This window comes from Simochromis diagramma, unplaced genomic scaffold (genome assembly GCF_900408965.1).
Source record: "Simochromis diagramma unplaced genomic scaffold, fSimDia1.1 OVJJ01000753.1, whole genome shotgun sequence".
NCBI lineage: Eukaryota > Metazoa > Chordata > Actinopteri > Cichliformes > Cichlidae > Simochromis > Simochromis diagramma.
Window position 1 is genome coordinate 17,416,415 of NW_024387523.1, and position 18,852 is coordinate 17,435,266.

Below are 18,852 nucleotides of genomic sequence, written 5' to 3' on the forward strand. Positions count from 1 at the left end.
GACAAAACAAACACAACTGAGACAGTGACAGTAAATCTTTAAGCCTTCAGAGCGTCAAAGCGAAATCATACAAACTCATTACACGGGTATTTTCCCTTCAAGACAGACTGTAAGTTTCCCCGTTAATCTAAAATCATTAAAACCTGAGTCGAGTCACTTGAAAATAATTCAACATTTTGGGCGTTCGTAGCTTACTGCAGCAGTCCCCAACCTTTTGCGCCACGGACCGGTTTATGCCCGACAATATTTTCATGGACCGGCCTTTAAGGTGTCGCGGAAAAATACAACAAAATAAAACCAGTACCGGTACCGAAAAAAAGAAGATTTATTCATAACACACATGAAAAGACCCAGGAAAACCGAGTTAACCATAAAAACGATAACAAAAGAATGCTGAAAACCGATAAAAACCCTGAAAACCATACATTTCACACCTGAGCCTCAACTCTCGCAGCCCGGTACCAAACGACTCACGGACCAGTACCGGTCTGAGGCCCGGTACCGGTCGGGGACCGCTGGCTTACTGCACTAAGTCCAGTTCAAGCGTCCATGCCTGAGCAGGAGTGTAAGGCAGCTCTGGCAAAAGGACAACAAGGCCACCACCGGGGTTGACTGGGGCCCAAGATAAAGGTGTGGGATTCCCCACCAAGAACACCTGGGCAAGAGATAAAAACAGATCAATAAGAATTTGTTCATGTTTTTCAACTCTGAGTACAAACATGGACAGCATTGTTTCTTTACCTGTGTGATGGCTGAAGCTTTGGGTGCCAGCAGTTTCACTGTGCTCATCGGGGGTTTGGCTGTTAGGATGGCATAGACTGTCAACCCCTTAGATGTATACCTAGAACAGTGAAGACCATTACAGAGGTTTTTTTCTGCATACAAAAATACCAGCACCAAACAAAGGAAAAATCACCAGGACCAAGCAAGGTAACACAGACTCATTGCCTAACTAGATCAATACAGGCGATCATAGCAAGCTTTATTATGCACTTTACTCTGAAAATTCTCAGCTTCCCCACATCGAAACAAACACCATGCTATTTAACATACGTGTTGCCAAGTACAACAGTACACATCCTGTCTGTATCTCCCCGTAACCTGCATTAATCCTCAGAGACGATTAGCTCTCCCACTGCACTAAAACTTTCATACAGTTGACAGATTGTCGATAGACTCATCTTGAGAGTCAAGAAAATACAGTAAAAGTGAAGTGATCTGAGTCACATCTCCCTTTTTTCTTACCAAACTGGTACAGTGGTGTTTTCTGACTGCACCCTCCAGGGTTTGGAAGAGTAAATGGCCTGCCCGTTGACCTCCAGCCAGTCTCCAAGACCTCTTAGCCTCTCCTCAAACAAAGGGGGGATCATCCCGTCAGGTGTGGGACCCACATTCAGAAGGTAGTTACCCCCAAAAGCCACAGTGCGGACCAGATCCTGCAACAAAGCAACAGCAGACACAAGAGGAAGCAGGCAATAAAACAGTGTTACATTCCAGATGAGCAAAAGATTACCGATCCATTATGGCCTAACCATCAGAAATAAACAGAACAAAAGGACAACACACTTGGCTTGGATTAATTGATTAAATACAGTCACTATGATTACAAAAGTATTTCCTGAAAGCTGCATGCACAAGCAAAGATTAAAGGTATTCTATAATAGCCATATACAAATAAAAACTACCTTAACTTTAAATGTAGAAGCTAATATCTGTGCTACTATCACCTCGATAATCGCAGCCAATGGAAAAAGTTCGTTCATCTTCATGTTTCGACGGTAACCCCAGGAAAGAGTATCCACAGATGTGCATTTCTCCCACTTGTGTGTGGGCAGCTGGCCCGGCGTGTACTTGTCCTCGCAGTTGTAGTAGCCGCCATGTTTACAGGCACAGCCAGCTCCCCATCGGTCATTAGTCACAACGGTATCCTAAGAAAAGGAAAGACAGGCAATCATGAGGACTACTTTTGCTACCTGCAGTTCAATACACCACAGATAAAATCCAGGAAGCACAGGGGATGTCTGGTTTGCAGCATCTGAACTTTCAAAATAAAAGCAAGTGCACCATCTATGACTACCTTGTCATAAAGACACTCACTTTAACCGGGCTGTCGTTGTAGAGCCAGGCCAAGAATTCGGTAGAGTTCCAGTAGGTGTCAGGTGCTTCCCAGTCTCCGTCAGACCAGATGACTTCAGGTCGATACCTCCAAGGCAACAGGAGAGCAAAGGTTTAAATATACTGCTGGCATACATGTATAAAGTGCGATCAGCTGACGCAACATTTTAAGCACCACAGACCTTACAACCATGTTATAAAGCTCTGGAAGTAGTTTCTGCAGCACAAACTCCTGCGTTTTGAAGCCATTCTTCTTGTCAATGAGATAGAGAGGGTGGAACCACTCATACAAGGAATTGTAGAGTCCATAGTGCAGTGACCTAAAAGGGGAAATTACAGACATTTATTTAAAAAAGGCAATACGTGCAATTTAAATGACATTACTTGGGAACACATCTGATCTAATCAACTATTACAACTGATACACATGGCCGCAACATTATTAATGATTAATCTTGACCCAACAATCACCTGGTGGTAAAGAAGTTTATGACAACCAAGTTCCACAAATATGAAGCTTTAAAGCTTTTCTGCATCGTTAATGACACTCGACTGACACGTGAAGAGCTCTGTACAGGCTGATCGATGTGAAAATACAGGAAGCTCTGTAGGAGGAAGGCAGTGGGTTAAAACTGACTGGCCTTTTCTGCATACCAGTGTCAGCCCATCTGTCAACAATAACCACCTTTTATTAGCATCGTAACTTAAGTTTTTCACCTGTTGCGCACTGCCTCTGCCAGGTCTCCCACCAGGTCCCTGTGAGGACCAGTATCAACAGAATTCCAGTTCCATGAGTTTGGAGACTCCCAGTTAGTAAACCCTTCGTGGTGTTTGGCAGTCAGGACCACATACCTGCATTGACGAGGGTGTGCAAGTAACACAGGGTACATGTACTGTGCAATAATAATAATAATAATAATAATAATAATAATAATAATAATAATAATGTAATAATGTGTGTACTGAGAGAAGGTGAGGGTCAAAAAGACGATACAATGTTACAGAGAAACACTCACTTTGCACCAGAAGCTTTGAAAATATCCGCCCACTCATCCGGATTGAAGAACTGCGCGTGAAACTGACGAGCAAACTCTGGGTAGGTGAAGCCTGGTGGGTAGTTCTGGGACATGTAGTTCACGTATTTCTGGTCCGGGGGCTGCTGGCCCTGCCAGTGCCACCAGAACCACTCGCTGCCAAAGCCGGGCACAGAAAACACGCCCCAGTGGATGAAAATTCCCAGTTTGGCTTCGTCGTACCATGAGGGCAACGGCCTGGCGTCCAGGCTCGTCCAGTCCGGGGTGTAGTGAGCCGCAGTTTGAGAAACAAGAGCAACGACAACAACAAACACGGTTAGCATGATGACAGACAGGTGAGCTTCCCGCAAACTGCAGCTGCTCGAATGAGGATGTTGAAGGAGCGTCACATTTACAGTTCCCCTGACTGTGTGTCCAGAAACGGAACAACACAAAATATCACTGCACAAAGTCCAAATGTCCCACAGGCAGCTCGGTAATACGACGACGTTTTATGTCCTTTCCGCTAAACTGTGCCAGTTTCATTTCCGTCATATGACTCGGAGTCACTATCACGTGGTTGAGTTTTTCTTGGGGTTTTTTTTTTGTTACAACTTTATTGAAACCGATGCCAAAACAAACAGACACCTGCACATGTAAAAATAAAGAAATACGTAATCATTATACCTTGTCTGCTTTATAATCAGATTACTGTTATTTTACTTGGGTATTTGTGCAGTATTTTTTCTTGGTAATATTAAATCTTTTTTTTTTTAAATTAAAGAAATCTAAGAATATCTTGATTTATTCTTAATCAGGAAATTACAGAAAAGCAATTCTTTTATTTTTGTGTTATTTTTCTTCAGTAATTTTGATTTAATGTAATGTGTGTATATGTATTCATGTATTAATTTATTTAATGTTTTCATAAAAGGTGCTTTAAAAATAACGTTCTGGGCGAAGAGTTTTCAGTGGTCACTCCTCCAAGTGACTTCAGTCTCTGTCTGCAGCAACAATAACGGCTCATAACCATCATTAATTATCTTCAAATTGTTTTTGACCAGTGTGTACTGAAACCAGCAAAGTGAATCAGTCGTGATCCATCATTATTCCTGTGTTCTCGATATGAGTGGTGCTGTATTGATGGCTCTAGTTTTGCAAAACACACACACAAACAAAAAAAAAAACAAATAAAAACAGGTCACGATCAAGATACCATTATAACCTGTATTTTATAGACAGAACACCTGACAGATGTTAAGGTAAGGGACAAATAAAAGTATCCAACATCTGGAGGCAGATTTCTTTTAATGGTTTTGAAGATGACTGAATTATGAGGAAGATGTTCTCTGCACATCTGATTACAAAGAAATAAAAATCCTGATCTGGCCCCAAAACAAAGTGTGTCGTTTTGCAAGTCATAAAAACGTAATAATAAACTCGAGGAAACATATTTCTAAGGCATATTTTCTTTAACTTTCTTTAATTAATAACGAACTGCTCTACAGTGGACAGTTTTCTTTTGGAATACTGGGATGTCGAATGGGAATATTCCAGTTCTTTACTACTACATTCATGTCTCCAAGTCATTCTCGTTACTACGCACAAGCTCCGTCGTGGAGGACTCGATCTTTGGCTCCTGTTGCACCTCACACTTCATGTCCGTCGAGGTGTCCGTGTGTTCTTGGCCGGATGTGTACTCGGCTAAAGCTTCCAGCCCTGCCGCGATGAGGACGTCCTCTCCCTGCGTCTTGCGGCTGTAACCCAGCCTCTTCAGGGTCCGCCGGGCAGTTGCGAGTGAGATGGGCTTCTCCACCCCGCTGCTGTTGTACATGGCATGGATCTCCTCAATCGTAGCCTCGCTGTTGGCTTCCACCAGCCTTTCCAGTCTCTTCTCTCCGTTGTCATCCACGAGCCGCTTCCTTCCACACGGTCCCCGCTGACTGAAGGTTTTCTGCCTCTGGCACCATTCCCTGTAAACTCGAGACACCGCAGTCTTTGAAAAACCCAACAGGTTCACTGTTTGCGAGATGCTGAGCCCGCCGTCTCGGGCTCCCACTATCATACCCCGCTGAAACTCACTTAAATCCCGAGACTTGCCCATCATGGTGCACAAACGGTGAGAAGCGCTGCAGATAGAAATACTCATTCTACTTCGGTGGTTTTCGGTACATTAGGCTGGAATGAAGGCTTATTGTCGCCCTCCTGAGTTGCATTGGTGATTTTTCGATTTTTGCTCTTAAAATATGCATAAAGTCCCCCGGAAAATCAGCTATGCAGCCATACTACCACCAGGCCCACCACTAAAACTAACTCATGTGTTCATACACACACACTTAAGCTAAATCAGCAGAACTTTAAAAAGCTCATCAGACTCGTCCTGAATTAATGAGAGACACTGATCACAAATTAATCCACTAATTCACAGGATGATTTTGTGACAAATCATCTCTCCCATTAAACATTATCATCTTCGTCAGAAAGGTGATTTATACTAGCTGTAACCTAGAGGATTCTGCAAATTGTCATCATTTTATGTCTGTATGCATCACCCAGCAATTTTTGCTGTGTAAGAGTTATCTTTAAAAGTTATGTATTATTTCAGTTGCAGCTGTATTTTTGTAGTTGTTTTGAGAACAAACTACACGTGGATAGGTAAAAACAGATGGTAAATGGTAAATATTTGTATAGCGCTTTACTTAGTCCCTATGGACCCCAAAGTGCTTTACACTACATTCAGTCAGCGTGTGAATGGGTAAAAGTATTAAATAAAATTGTCATCCATACTTTTGTTTTCCCTTCCACTTTTTCCTAAATGAAGCCACGTAAAACACCCTGAAAACTTTCACATGCTTACTGGGTCTAATTCCCTGTTTACAGCCTGCACTCCTATACTGTCACAGGTCATACTGTCCCATTTCCAGCTTTCCATTTATCTCTGAGATTCTGGAGCATGCCTTGCAGCATCACAGGTCCAGGCTTACTTAATTAATAATAACTTTAAGAGCCATTCAGACACAGCTGGAAAATAGCTTTTGTTTCACCAGGGACCTCGTCCTTGCATCACATGCATATCCTTGACCTCAGTTCTGCTTTCGATTCCATCTGTCATCTTCTGTTATTACGACTGGCCAGCACTGGAATCAAGGACACAGCACTAAAACGGTTTACATCATACATGGCTGACAGAAAGCAATTTGTTCAAGGCTAGACTCCCCACTAAATATCAGCCCTTTACAGATGGAGTCCAACAGGGATCAATGCTAGAACCCGCACTGTTTATAATTTAGCTTCTTCCTCTTAGATATATTCTCTGTCTCTCTGGTTAATCTGCTCCAAATAATTTAGAATTCAGCAGCACCAGGTCCATAAGTCTAGAAAACTATCACATGCCTGTAAAAACAATTCACTCATTTTACCCTGAATAATACAGATCTGTGTATTCTGGTTATTACAACCTTAATACTGCTATACAATTACATGCAAGGTGATGGCTAAGGAAATGGTGACACAAACTAAAGAGACTGCAGTCTGAGAAGAATTTCTATGTTTCCAATGTGTAGATATAAGGAAGCCTCTACGTGCTTTTAACATTTATTGTCCAATATATGGATCAAACGACTTTGTGCAAATCCACAAAATTCACATAGCTATCTACACCCCAAAGGGAACTTTCAGTCAGTGACCTGAGGAAGAGAGTGGGGTCCCAACAGATCCAGTTTGCTTTGTAATAAACTGCTCATCCAGGTCCCATCACAGGAATTATCCATATATTACAGAGTAATGGCTAATTAGACTTTATCCATTATATAATGTATTTTGTGCATTAAATACGTAACCAAATAGTCTGTAGAAAGAAAAAAGCAGTTGTTTACAGACAGACAGCATGCTGGCACAGATTTGAGCTGACTAACCACTAGAGTGCGCCACAGACTAGTTTTGCACTTGTTGGATATCTTCGTCAACTAGGTCAATTTATATCACAATATTAACAAGTGACTCCTGGACTGTGAAAAAAAACGACATGTAATCATAAATGAGATGAAGAGGCATCTGGGAAATGTCCAGTTTTACACCACATTTATTGCACTGATACCTCGAGTGGCCCCTTTATACCCAAAAAACTTTCAGTATGCAAATGTGCTTTTTCTTCCTTTTGGACAAAGCAAAATGTTTAAGTAAACACTGTCTGTCCTCTGCAAGCTCAGGAATCCCACGCTGACAGTCATGTTTTTCTTATGTACAAAATACACAGAAAATCATTTTCCTTTATTTCAGCTGTGCAATTATAGAAAATTCAGGAAAGAAAAGGCTACAGTGATGATTTAAAGCAACCATTCCTAAAGTTAAGCGTGCTGTGGTCTAACTTAGAAAACAGAAGATCCCATGGGACCCACCTAATCTTAAATCTTCACTCTAATCAACATACAAGAGAAAGTGATGCATTTCCTTGAGAATTTTATTCCAAAAAGATAAACAACACAGGGGATTGGCTATAAATCTCTAATGCAACACAGTCATATGCAAACTTCAATACAACAGCTGTAAATTTAGGTCAAAGTAATGAATAATATCACAAACTAACCACCTCCTACACCTCCTGTTTGAATTCATTTTTATATAAATAAATACATTTAGATAAAGATGTAACTGTACACACTTGTGTGTAATCACCCTGATGGGAACTGCAGCTGTAACACAAACAGATTTGTGACAGCATCTTGCATAAGGGTGACGAAACTGTTCACAGACAAACATGCAAACATACGCCAAAGTACAACCCCACGAGTGGATGACTCCAGATGGCAGGTTGGGGGGAAAAAGTGTTTAATGTTAAACTCCAGGTTGATTAACTTTTGTTTTCAGTTCCAGGGACAGTAATCAGAGTTAGCTCGATCAGCTGTGTGTAAGGACGGATTGAAGAGGTGCTGTGGTTGAGTTCTGTAAATTGTTATGAATGAAAAGCAAACAAACAAGAAAGACCACTTAAAATATTTTTATTATAGCAAACTTCCCTGATATGCTACCTCAGGGTGCTCACGTTACAGCTGCAGTGAACGAACTGGGTTGTGGATTACCTCAGTCCAAGTTTAATCTAAGTTAAGTAAGTTGAAATGCAATAAAGCACACGGCTCCTTCTGATTTATTAGACCTTTGAACGCTTTAAATAAATAGCACCACTTTAAATCATATTTGGCATTTGCAGAGACTTTTCCCATAAGCCACTGCTTATATTAATTTTTACAGTTGACTGAAATGGTGTTTGCTCTAGTAATGACAGTGCAAACCCTGACAGCGATCGCCTTATTTCAAATGTGAAAATGTCCATGGTTCAGGAGAGTTAACGTGCTTGGTTGAGACTGCAATAACAATGATTGATTAGAGCGATTGTTATAGTCTTCAAATTGTTTGTTGACCAGTGGGTACTTAAACAAGCAGAGTGAGTCATTTGTGATCCTTCCCTCATCCTGTACTCTCAGTATGAGTCGTTACCGACAGCCAGGTAGTTTAGACTTTAACAGCATGAATCAAAACTCCTTTGTTCCTCTGTGGAGACTTTTAAAGGTTAGCCTAAAATGAGCTGAGGCTACATGGCACCCTGAGCGATGCCTGCTGTTAATAAATGTGTCTGTACCTGCTGGTGCTGTGTTTATGGGTCTAGTTTTCTACAGTCCAGATCAAATTTCACCATGAGGAAAATAAAGGATCTATCTTTAATATATTAATGGTTATTTTGGCGTTTTGAATTTTAAATTTTTTTATTATAACATCCACGTTTCTGTTCCGTATAGACAGAATATCTGACAGCTGTTAAGATAAGGGTCCAACATCTGGATGCATTTTTCTTGTTAATGGTTTTGAAAGTGACTAAATTGGCTGAGGAAGATGTTGTTTGCACATGATTACACTGAAATAAAACTCCTGATCTGGCGCGAAAAACAAAGGTGGATATTTTGTAAGACATCGGAATAAACTGGGGGGGAGGCTTTTAAAGAACAGCTCTACAGTGGGCAACTCTGGAAATATCGCGACATCAGAATGGTTTAATCCAGTTCTTTACTACTACATTCATGTCTCCAAGTCATTCTCGTTACTGCGCGCAAGCTCCGTCGTGGAGGACTCGATCTTTGGCTCCTGTTGCACCTCACATTTTATGTCCGTCGAGGTGTCCGTGTGTTCTTGGCTGGATGTGTACTCGGCTAAAGCTTCCAGCCCTGCCGCGATGAGGACGTCCTCTCCCTGCGTCTTGCGGCTGTAACCCAGCCTCTTCAGGGTCCGCTGGGCAGTCCTCAGTGAGATGGGTTTCTCCACCCCACTGCTGTTGTACAAGGCATGGATCTCCTCAATCGTAGCCTGGTTGTTAGCCTCCACGATCCTTTCCAGTCTCTTCTCTCCGTTCTCGTCGACGAGCCGCTTCCTCCCGCTAGCTCCGCGGTCGCTGGAGGTTTTCTGCTTCTGACACCATTCCCTGTGAACTCGGGACACCGCGGTCCTTGAACAGCCCAGCAGGTTCGCTGTCTGCGAGATGCTACACCCGGCGTTTCGGGCTCCCACTATCATACCCCGCTGAAACTCACTTAAATCGCGCGACTTGCCCATGAATCCCCGCTTCTTCACACTACCCAGGGGTAAATATGTGAAACCATGGATATTTCCGATGCCAAAAACCAAAACATCCTTCTTCTTTTGTCGTATATCCGGCAAACTAGATGCATTACAGTTGCATTGTTGCCCTCCAGAGGACATTTGAAGAATTGCAACGAAAAAACCCCTGAATCAAATGAAAGACTTGTTACCAGGCCTTTGCCAAACTTCATGGCATGCCAAAGAGATAATCAAACCATTTGATTCAGCTGTGTTGGAGTAGGGATGCATCTAAAAGCTGCAGGACAGTAGCTCTCGAGGACTGGGATTGGGCACCCCGTTGTACAGGTTGGGTACTCAGAGGGACTGGGGAGCCGGATTTAAATGCAAGCGTGATAAATGGTAAATGGCCTGCATTTGTATAGCGCTTTACTCAGTCCCTAAGGACCCCAAAGCGCTTTACACTACAGTCAGTCATTCACCCATTCACACACACATTCACACACTAGTGATGGCAAGCTACATTGTAGCCACAGCTGCCCGGGGGCGCACTGACAGAGGCGAGGCTGCCGGACACTGGCACCACCGGGCCCTCTGACCACCACCATAAAGCAAAGAAATACAAAATGAGCAACATTTGAGAACCATTTTTATTTTTAGGCGTTTTCCATTGTGGAGGACGAACGGTTTCAAACTTGTCCCGGCTATAAACCTCATGTGTCCTTCCTAGTACTAGCAAATGCATAAAAATACTGAAAAACACTGCATTTACGGTTCAGTATTGAATATTACATAAAATAAACTATATACAAACTGTCTTTGAATGGCAGAGATGCAGAAATGTGTGCATGTAGCACAGAGGCTCATGGCTCATTGTCTCAATGTCTAAATAAGTCTCACAGGCCTGAATGTATGCTTGAAGCCATTTATAATTCCTAAGTTGTTTGTCTTAAGTTGTCATCACAATGAAGCACAAGCAGAAATGTTGGCTTTTTAGCTGCTTTCTACAGGTTTTCCTGCTGATAAAAACCTCCCTTATGGCCATTCATACTACACAAAGTAACTAAACAATAAACAATTAACCCGTTGAACCCCAATGATCTCGGTGTCGGGGGTGAGAGGGAGAACATCTGATTTAATGGGATGTACCACCAGATCTGTTATTTAAATGCAGACGTGTGCTATCCACAGAAGCGTCAGAATCCCAGCTAAAAGCTCACAAAAAAAATTCATCAACCAACAAACAGCTACAACAGCAAACGATCAAAGAGCAGGTAAAAAGATTCCACAAAAAGATGTCTGCCTTATTTGCTTGCTTATTAAGCACCAGTCTACCATTGTGTGCAGTGTTGTCGGCTGCTGTTTTTTAATTTATTTTTTTTCCAAAATGACCTCTGACAAGAATGTCTCATTTGTGCAATTCAATGCTGAAGATTTTTCCAAATTGCAAACCGCTTAGCCGTGTCTCTAATAAAACCTCTGTAACGTTGTGAAAATAGGACAAGTTTCTCTTTTTTTCACTTTCTACTATGGTAATTTCTGGAGGGGGGGGGGGGGGGTTACAGTTAAGCGGGGAAAAAAACTGGAGATTTCTGTAAAAATGGAAGGGAAGTGGAGGTCAGCCAATGAGAAATCAAGACCAAGCGGTCTTCATCATGTCCACCATGGTGGATTCACAATCACAGAGAGCATGATAATTTTCTTTCAAAGTTTTGTTTAGTACATTAGCACTATGATTAATAAGGAAATCAACACAGACTGGGACTCATCATTCCCCAATGGGGACAGCAGCAAAAACCAGTGTGAACGACCATTTTAGCTAACGGTACTGATGTTAGCTAACTAGCAACCCAGCTTAAATAGCGGTAGAGTTGTCCCCTCCCTGTCTGGCACTGAGGGCTAGGAATGGAGTTCTCAAAATTATGGTTTCTTTGCTTCTGTGTTTTAAGTAGGTTTCATTCTTTTCAAGTATCTTCTGACTAATACAATTTGGCATGTGGGGACATTGAGTCTACTTGCCAAATAGCATTATTGAATTCTGTTCATCAATAAATCATGTTTAGTCCCTTCTAAAGACCTCTCTGTAATAAAATATGCACCCTCTGTGCTCCCAGCTTCTGTTAAGTATATTATTAATAAACATATATTTCTCTTTAATCTGGGGAGTTGTACATTTTTTATGTTTTTGCAAATTAAGTTTTAAGTTTTGCCTCTTTTCCTCGTTTCAGGAAAAGAGGCAACGATGAAAACCTCAGTTTACTGTGTACTTATATTTCTACTTTGCTTATCATGTGTGTTCCCATGACTTGCCAACTTTTTGTCTATCTTCCACGTTGAGTCCTTTTGTCTTGTGTTTTCTATATTTAGTTTTTCTTCCTCTCTCTGTTTTCCCCTTTTAAATCTGTTTCCACTCCCCCCATACCTTGTTGAGTATTTATTATCCTCCACCCTCTGTTCGTTGTCACTTCCTCCGTCACTGCTGTGTACTCAGCTGCTCCGTTTTAACAGAAGTTACTGTTAGTTTTCTGTGCTGTATGTCCCCTCGCTCTGTGCTTCCTGGGAGTTATTTTTACCCAGTCAGATTTCCAGTGGATTATTTAAAACTTGTCTCATCAGTCAGCACTAAAATTCCCAGCTAAACCTGTTTTGGTGATATGATTTTGGCAGTATTACACAGGAGTTAAAATGAATGGAATTGTAGTATTTGTAGATCTAATATCAACTACCGGTGTTACAATAAATACATGGGAGGGGGCCTACAATGGATCCCCTTTTATCTTTATTTTAATGTCAATTTAATTCAATGAGTGTGGAAAAACAGAGATAGTGCTGAAATTTAGCTTCTTCGTTTTAAGCCTGCTCACCTGTTTACAGAATGTACCACAATTTTAAAAAGCACCCGCCCAGGCAGAGGCAGTCCTCCTGTGTTATGGGAGTTGGGATAGTCGCCAGCACGGTTGGATCAATTTATAGACATTTAAAGGTATGATCACAATTATTTTTGAAATATCTGGAACTTCTCTTGCTTTGTTTTTCTATTGGTGAAACTGGGCAGCGAAAGGTTTGCCTATTAAAATACAAAAGTATATCTTTACAAATTCTTGATTACATTATTCACATGTAATTGGATTTCTAATTGTTATTTATTTAACCCTGTACAACAAAACATTGCCCTTGGCAGTGGAAAGTTGTCTTGCATAGTTTATAGGAGTAGTAAATTTGTATACCTCAGCCTTTTATGGCTTCTCAACTAAAAATCAACATAAATAAATATAATGTTTGTAAATGAAACACCCCATTTGTGTAGCTATCTAAATTTTATACTTATGGGGCTACATGCTTATTTATTACATTCCTTCACACTACATAAAATCAAAATTAAAATGTTTTATGAAACTGAAATGTTTAATTATGTTGGCCAAAGAAAATAAGAAAGTTACAGACTATGTTTATATGAAATGCTTATACTTACTGCTTTTTATATATGTTAACCATATATAATGATTAGTACAGAATGCAACACCTGCCTATGTGTAAGAGAGAAAAAAGGTTTTCATTTTGCCACCCCGTTTAATTTCCATGCCACCCTGAGAAAATTTCTCTAGATCCGCCCCTGGATCCACCTGAGGGCGACCTGCGTTGAACGTGACGTACCAAGAACCATAGAAGAAGAATGATTACTAGCGGATATCCGCTGCTCTTCCCCATACACCTGTGTTAGTGTGAAGGAGGGGTGATTCATGGGCAAGTCGCGGGATTTCAGTGAGTTTGAGCGGGGTATGATAGTGGGAGCCCGAAACGCCGGGTGCAGCCTGTCGCAGACAGCGAACCTGCTGGGCTGTTCAAGGACCGCGGTGTCCCGAGTTCACAGGGAATGGTGCCATAAACAGAAAACCTCCAGCGACCGAGGAGCGAGCGGGAGGAAGCGGCTCGTCGACGAGAACGGAGAGAAGAGGCTGGCAAGCATGTTGGAGGCTAACAGGGAGGCTACGGTCGAGGAGATCCATGCCATGTACAACAGCAGCGGGGTGGAGAAGCTCATCTCACTGAGGACTGCCCGGCGGACCCTGAAGAGGCTGGGTTACAGCCGCAGCAATAGGACCACCGTGGCGGGGATGGAGGCTTTACTCGAAGAGACATCAGGGCCAGAACAGCTGGACACCTCGGGGTTACAGTCCGAGACGCAAAATGACTCAGAACAAAAGATCGAGTCCTCCACGACGGAGCTTGCGCGCAGTAACGAGAATAACCCGGAGACATGAATGTAGTTGTAAAGAACTGGATTATTCCAATTTGGCATCCCGGTATTCCCAAACATAGTTGTCTGTTGTAGAGGACACAAGCGTTTACATTTTTCTTTTCTTATTATTGTTATTCCAAATGGAGGCAGGTTTTCATTGAATGTAATCAGCTGTGCAGAGAATATCTTCCTAACTGAACTGAGTTGCCTTTAGTGTGGAAGGAGAGCTGCTGCTGTAATGCTTGCAGGGAAATTGTTCAACAGCCAGCTGAATAAGCACGACATAAACATTACAGTAAACATCGCACATTAAGCAGTGCAGTTTCAGGTGAATTCCTATGAGTTTTGAAGCAATGTTGTCCCTTTGTTTTGCGAAATAAAGCTTTGATTTTTTTTTTCCCTCCCAAAAAGGGAAAAAGCACAGTTACGGCTTGTTAGAGCTGATAGTATTGTAATCTGGAGACAAAGTCAGGCAAATTTCAGAGTTGTTGGACTTGTTTCGAGACACCGAATCCAAAAGTGGCCCATCATATGCTGCTCCTGGACTTGTATGCCAGTGCTGCTAGGGTCATCCTCTCTTTAACTTCTACCTCCCTGTCGAGTTTGCTCAGCATACATGAAGCGAGTTTATATGAGCCTTGGTCTGACTCTGCATGTATTCACATCTGCCAGGAGGGGGCACTAAAAGATCTGTATTTGCACTGCACACGATTAAGTTTCGAAGCCTTAAATGTTTACCGTGAGCGCTGAAGGTTTGTCTTCATGTGCATTAAACTCGAGGATAATGCTGTTCAAGTTACATTTGCAACAGTTTGATCACTTACTGTGAATAAAGCACAGGCTGTTTTGGATTTTTCTTAACGTTTAGTAAGACTCCTGTGTTCTTGCCCAACATGCACCTTCACTGTCTTTGCTAGATATTATTTTGATATGCCAAAATGTGATTCTGCAAGTGTGTTTTGACCTTTTTAAATCTCTCAGAAGTAGCTGATGTTGGGACTGCCTACTGCTACTTTAAAGAGCTTGCAATGCAAAGGCAGGGAGTGCTTAATATCCATTTAAGTTCTATCTGTTTTGACCTCGGCCTTTTATCACATATGATCTCAATAATTTAATGAGCCCCGTGCTGAATTTGTGTATTTAGAAGTGCATGTCAGGTTACGTGGAAGGTTACAGCGTATGTCTCCAGTTACGATGTAGATTTCCCATAGAAGTATAAATCAGGCCTTACTATGCCAGGCTCATTAATCTGGTCAAAGGTTAAAAATCAAATGAACAGCAGTCTACCTTATTTGAAATACTCTTATATGCTTTTCTTTCCCCTTCCTAATTATCTAAGGAACTGGTTCTCAGTTCCTTTGTTTCACACAAAGCAAATTTCTGAAGTTATTACAGCGACACAGCAAACTGTCTTGCAATGGTATAGATCAGCGGTCCCCAACCCCCGGGCCTCGGACCGGTACCGGGCCGTGAGAGTTGAGGCTCAGGTGTGAAATGTATGGTTTTCAGGGTTTTTATCAGTTTTCAGCGTTATTTTGTTATCGTTTTGATTGTTAACTCTGTTTTCCTGGGTCTTTTCACGTGTGTTATGAATAAATTTTCTTTTTTTCGGTACCGGTACTAGTTTTATTTTGTTGTATTTATCCGCGACACCTTAAAGGCCGGTCCATGAAAATATTGTCGGGCATAAACCGGTCCGTGGCGCAAAAAAGGTTGGGGACCGCTGGTATAGATGCTGTATCCAGAAGCTGGACTACCTGTGCAGCCTGATTGGGCTGTGGGTGTCTTTATGAGTAGTGACAAAGATACTAGCAACAAAAAAAATAGTCAGAAGGGATAAGAATAAGGCCATCACCCACAAAATCTTTCCCTTTTTGGCGGGGGTCGTGTTGTTGCTTCTTGGATGCACCTTTTGTCGGCATTATTTGCACCAAAGCAGGTGAACTGATTTATGTTTAACTATCTTTGTGTTATACTGTCGCAGTCAAATGTTTCCTAATTCCTATGGGTATTTTTTTTTCCACCTTTATTCGAGAGTGGAGCATTGAAGACAGCACCTCAGTTATTGGATTACTTTTTATCTTGATTGAAAAAAAAATATAAGAATAGTTTATTTGGAATTACAAAAAGTTAATCTACTAATTTCTGCTCTGTAAAAACACAATATGAGACAGGAATCAACTGGTATCGGAAAGTTAGGGACAAATAATACATCTAAACATTTTTTTAACAGTACTGCGTAAAAATCTAAAGGTACTTCTTTTTTATTTATATTCTACTTCCAAGGAGACAGACTCTTAAAATTTTCTTAGGTGGATTTGAAGAAAAAGTTTATCGGGTTTTCTGAGCCTTTTTTCAAGGTTTATCCTTTGGAAATTGGCTGCTATATTTAACTTTTTTTTGGCTCAAATCATCGTCAGTACGTATGGAAGATATCAGGAGAGAGGTACAAAAGTAAGCATTTACAGCCATCTAACACAGAGCGGAGGCTCTGCCATGATTTGGGCAGCAGCAGTGGTGTTGGGGATCTTTTCAAAATTGCTGGACCATCCAATTTTGAGCCACTATATATACAGCCAAAGAAGAGCTTTAAATCTACCTCAAGAAGCCTAGAGAACTATTTCTGAAAACTACTTAAAGAAATAACAGGAAACCTTTCCTAATAGAGTTCAGGCTGCGTTGAAGAATAAAGGTAACAAATATTGACTTTCAAGCTTGTTAAAAATGTACAAACTCTGTTTTCACCTTACAATATTTCCATGCATGTGTGCACATTTCATTAAACTGATGCACTTATAGAGATGTTGTAAAAAATGGGAAATAAGATGAAAGAAAAATTAAAGATCATAAAGAATTACTCTACAATTGGCAAGTTATAAATACAGGGGTGCGATATTGGAATAATCCAGTTTTTAATTACTACATTCATGTTTCCAGGGTAATCTTGTTACTGGATGCACGGTCCATCGTGGAAGGCTCAGTGTTTGGCTTGGAGTCGTTTAGCTTCTGTTATTGTAAGTCACTTGAAGTGTCCAGCTGTTCTAGGTCTGCCGCCATGAGGATATCTTGCCCATTCCCCTTGCACCTGCGGATCCTACCTCACCGGACACCCTGCATTCTTCTTCTGAACGACACGTGTCGCCACTGAGAGCGAAAAAGAACCCGCCAGTAAAGAATTTGCTTCAAACCTATTTTCAGAATTTTCTCCAGAAAGTCAGATTTTTGTCAAGCCGTCGCAGCACCCCCTTCTGTATAACCTGGGAGTCTCTTGAGTTCCTCAGCTGATTACATCACCGAAATGGCGGTAAAGTCCAACCTGGCCGCAGCACGCGAGCAAACTGTTGTCATGTCACTTGTTGCTGGCTCCGCCCTCTGTGAGGGGGTCATCGACTGGCAGAAGGCACGTGTAACCCAGCCTCTTTAGGGTCCGTCGGGCAGTTCGGAGTGAGATGGGCTTCTCCACCCCGCTGCTGTTGTACATTGCATGTATCTCCTCAATCGTAACTTGGTTGTTAGCCTCCACCACACTCTCAATCCATTTCTCTCCGTTCTCGTCGACGAGCCGCTTTCTCCCGGTCGTCGCGCGGTCACTCGAGGTTTTCTTCTTCTCGCACCATTCATTGTAAACTCGAGACACCGCAGTCCTTGAGCAGCCCAGCAGGTTCGCTGTCTGTGAGATACTGCAACCGGCTCTTCGGGCTCCTACTATCATACCTCGCTCAAACTCACTTAAGTCCCGCGACTTGCCCATGTATCTCTCCACTTCGTCACACTTCTACGCGATACCTGTGGAAAACGTTGCGGATATATGGTTCTTCTTCTGTGGTGTTCGGTACCTCGGCCTCAACGACGTGTCGCCCTCTTCAGCGGCCTCGTTGATTTTTTTAAATATAATTAATTATACATAACATCCTGAAAAAAACTAAATTAAAACAAAAATTATGAACATAAGATACACTGCAGAGCAATAGCAACAAACTCGGTGCATTGAGTGCTACAGTTTCAAATTAAAAGATGGGAAACGAAAGACTTATAAAAAGTTGTGTCATTCTCCAGTGAACCTTCATCGTGTAACATTACATGAGGGAGCCCTACTTTTGTCTTTATAGAAAACGACTTGAGTGCTTAGGTCCTATGGTTGGCCATAAAGTGTCTTGCTGTGCATATGATGTTTAGACATTCAAACCCTGTTGATAACTTCATTTACACCATTACTGAGCCCTGGATCTTAAACAGTGCGGCTTGTTAATCTTATTATGACAAATAGCGTTCTCCCTCAAGTTTCACTGAGTGGCCATTTGTAGGCGATATTTAAATAGTAGGCATAAAGTCACACATGACTGTGTATATTTGGTTAAGTAAAAGTGGATTTCATGATTATGATGAAGATATTATGAATTAAACCTATAAACTTAACTGTTTTGTAATTTGAAAAGGTTGCTTAAATGACAGACACTCCATTATTTTTTATCAGTATACCTATCACAGGATTAAACATTAGCTACTAGGCTACTGTGAGAACCCATGTCCACAATGATCCAGGTCCAAGAGCCTGGTAAGTGCCAGTTTGTAAAGTCTTCATGGTTTTTACATATTAAACCTGTATGGCATACCATAGTGTACAAGCATGTATGGAAGATGGCCAGGATTGGTTCTCAATTTATCTCGAATAATATAAATATGCATTCAAGTAGTCAGAACATAAGTAAGACTACAGTTTACAACTGCATCCATATGAACTGAGTAACTACTAGTGTGCCACAGACTGATTTTAATTTGCAGAGCTGTACTGGAAGTCTGAGCTGTATCATGTGAACATTAACAAGGACAGCACACAACCCTGTGAAGCTTCTGTACTGCACATCATCAAACCAGACAAAATCCTGCCCAGTCTCTGAT

At 41.6% G+C, this 18,852-nt stretch overlaps 2 protein-coding genes across 2 annotated transcripts; both read right to left on the minus strand.

The window, feature by feature from the left end:
- Positions 1–386: 386 nt before the first annotated feature.
- On the minus strand, positions 387–3,692 carry LOC120726476 (tissue alpha-L-fucosidase-like). Its single transcript, XM_040020077.1, has 8 exons — positions 3,132–3,692; positions 2,833–2,967; positions 2,298–2,435; positions 2,098–2,203; positions 1,728–1,928; positions 1,246–1,436; positions 742–841; positions 387–655 (listed from the first exon to the last, which is right to left on the minus strand). The coding sequence occupies exons 1-8, from the start codon at positions 3,470–3,472 to the stop codon at positions 521–523; spliced, it is 1,347 nt and encodes a 448-aa protein (XP_039876011.1). The 5' UTR covers positions 3,473–3,692; the 3' UTR covers positions 387–520.
- Positions 3,693–7,569: 3,877 nt separating this feature from the next.
- On the minus strand, positions 7,570–9,977 carry LOC120726477. The gene has a single exon (XM_040020078.1). The coding sequence runs from the start codon at positions 9,873–9,875 to the stop codon at positions 9,198–9,200; it is 678 nt and encodes a 225-aa protein (XP_039876012.1). The 5' UTR covers positions 9,876–9,977; the 3' UTR covers positions 7,570–9,197.
- Between the last annotated feature and the right edge of the window lie 8,875 nt (positions 9,978–18,852).

Coding starts and splice junctions, on each gene's coding strand:
- LOC120726477 (XM_040020078.1), bottom strand. CDS start 9,875: ATGTCCTCTGGAGGGCAACAATGCAACTGTAATGCATCTAGTTTGCCG.
- LOC120726476 (XM_040020077.1), bottom strand. CDS start 3,472: ATGCTAACCGTGTTTGTTGTTGTCGTTGCTCTTGTTTCTCAAACTGCG. Junction 842..1,245: donor AACACCACTGTACCAGTTTG/GTAAGAAAAAAG, acceptor TCACTGTTCTAG/GTATACATCTAAGGGGTTGA. Junction 656..741: donor AAGCTTCAGCCATCACACAG/GTAAAGAAACAA, acceptor TCTCTTGCCCAG/GTGTTCTTGGTGGGGAATCC.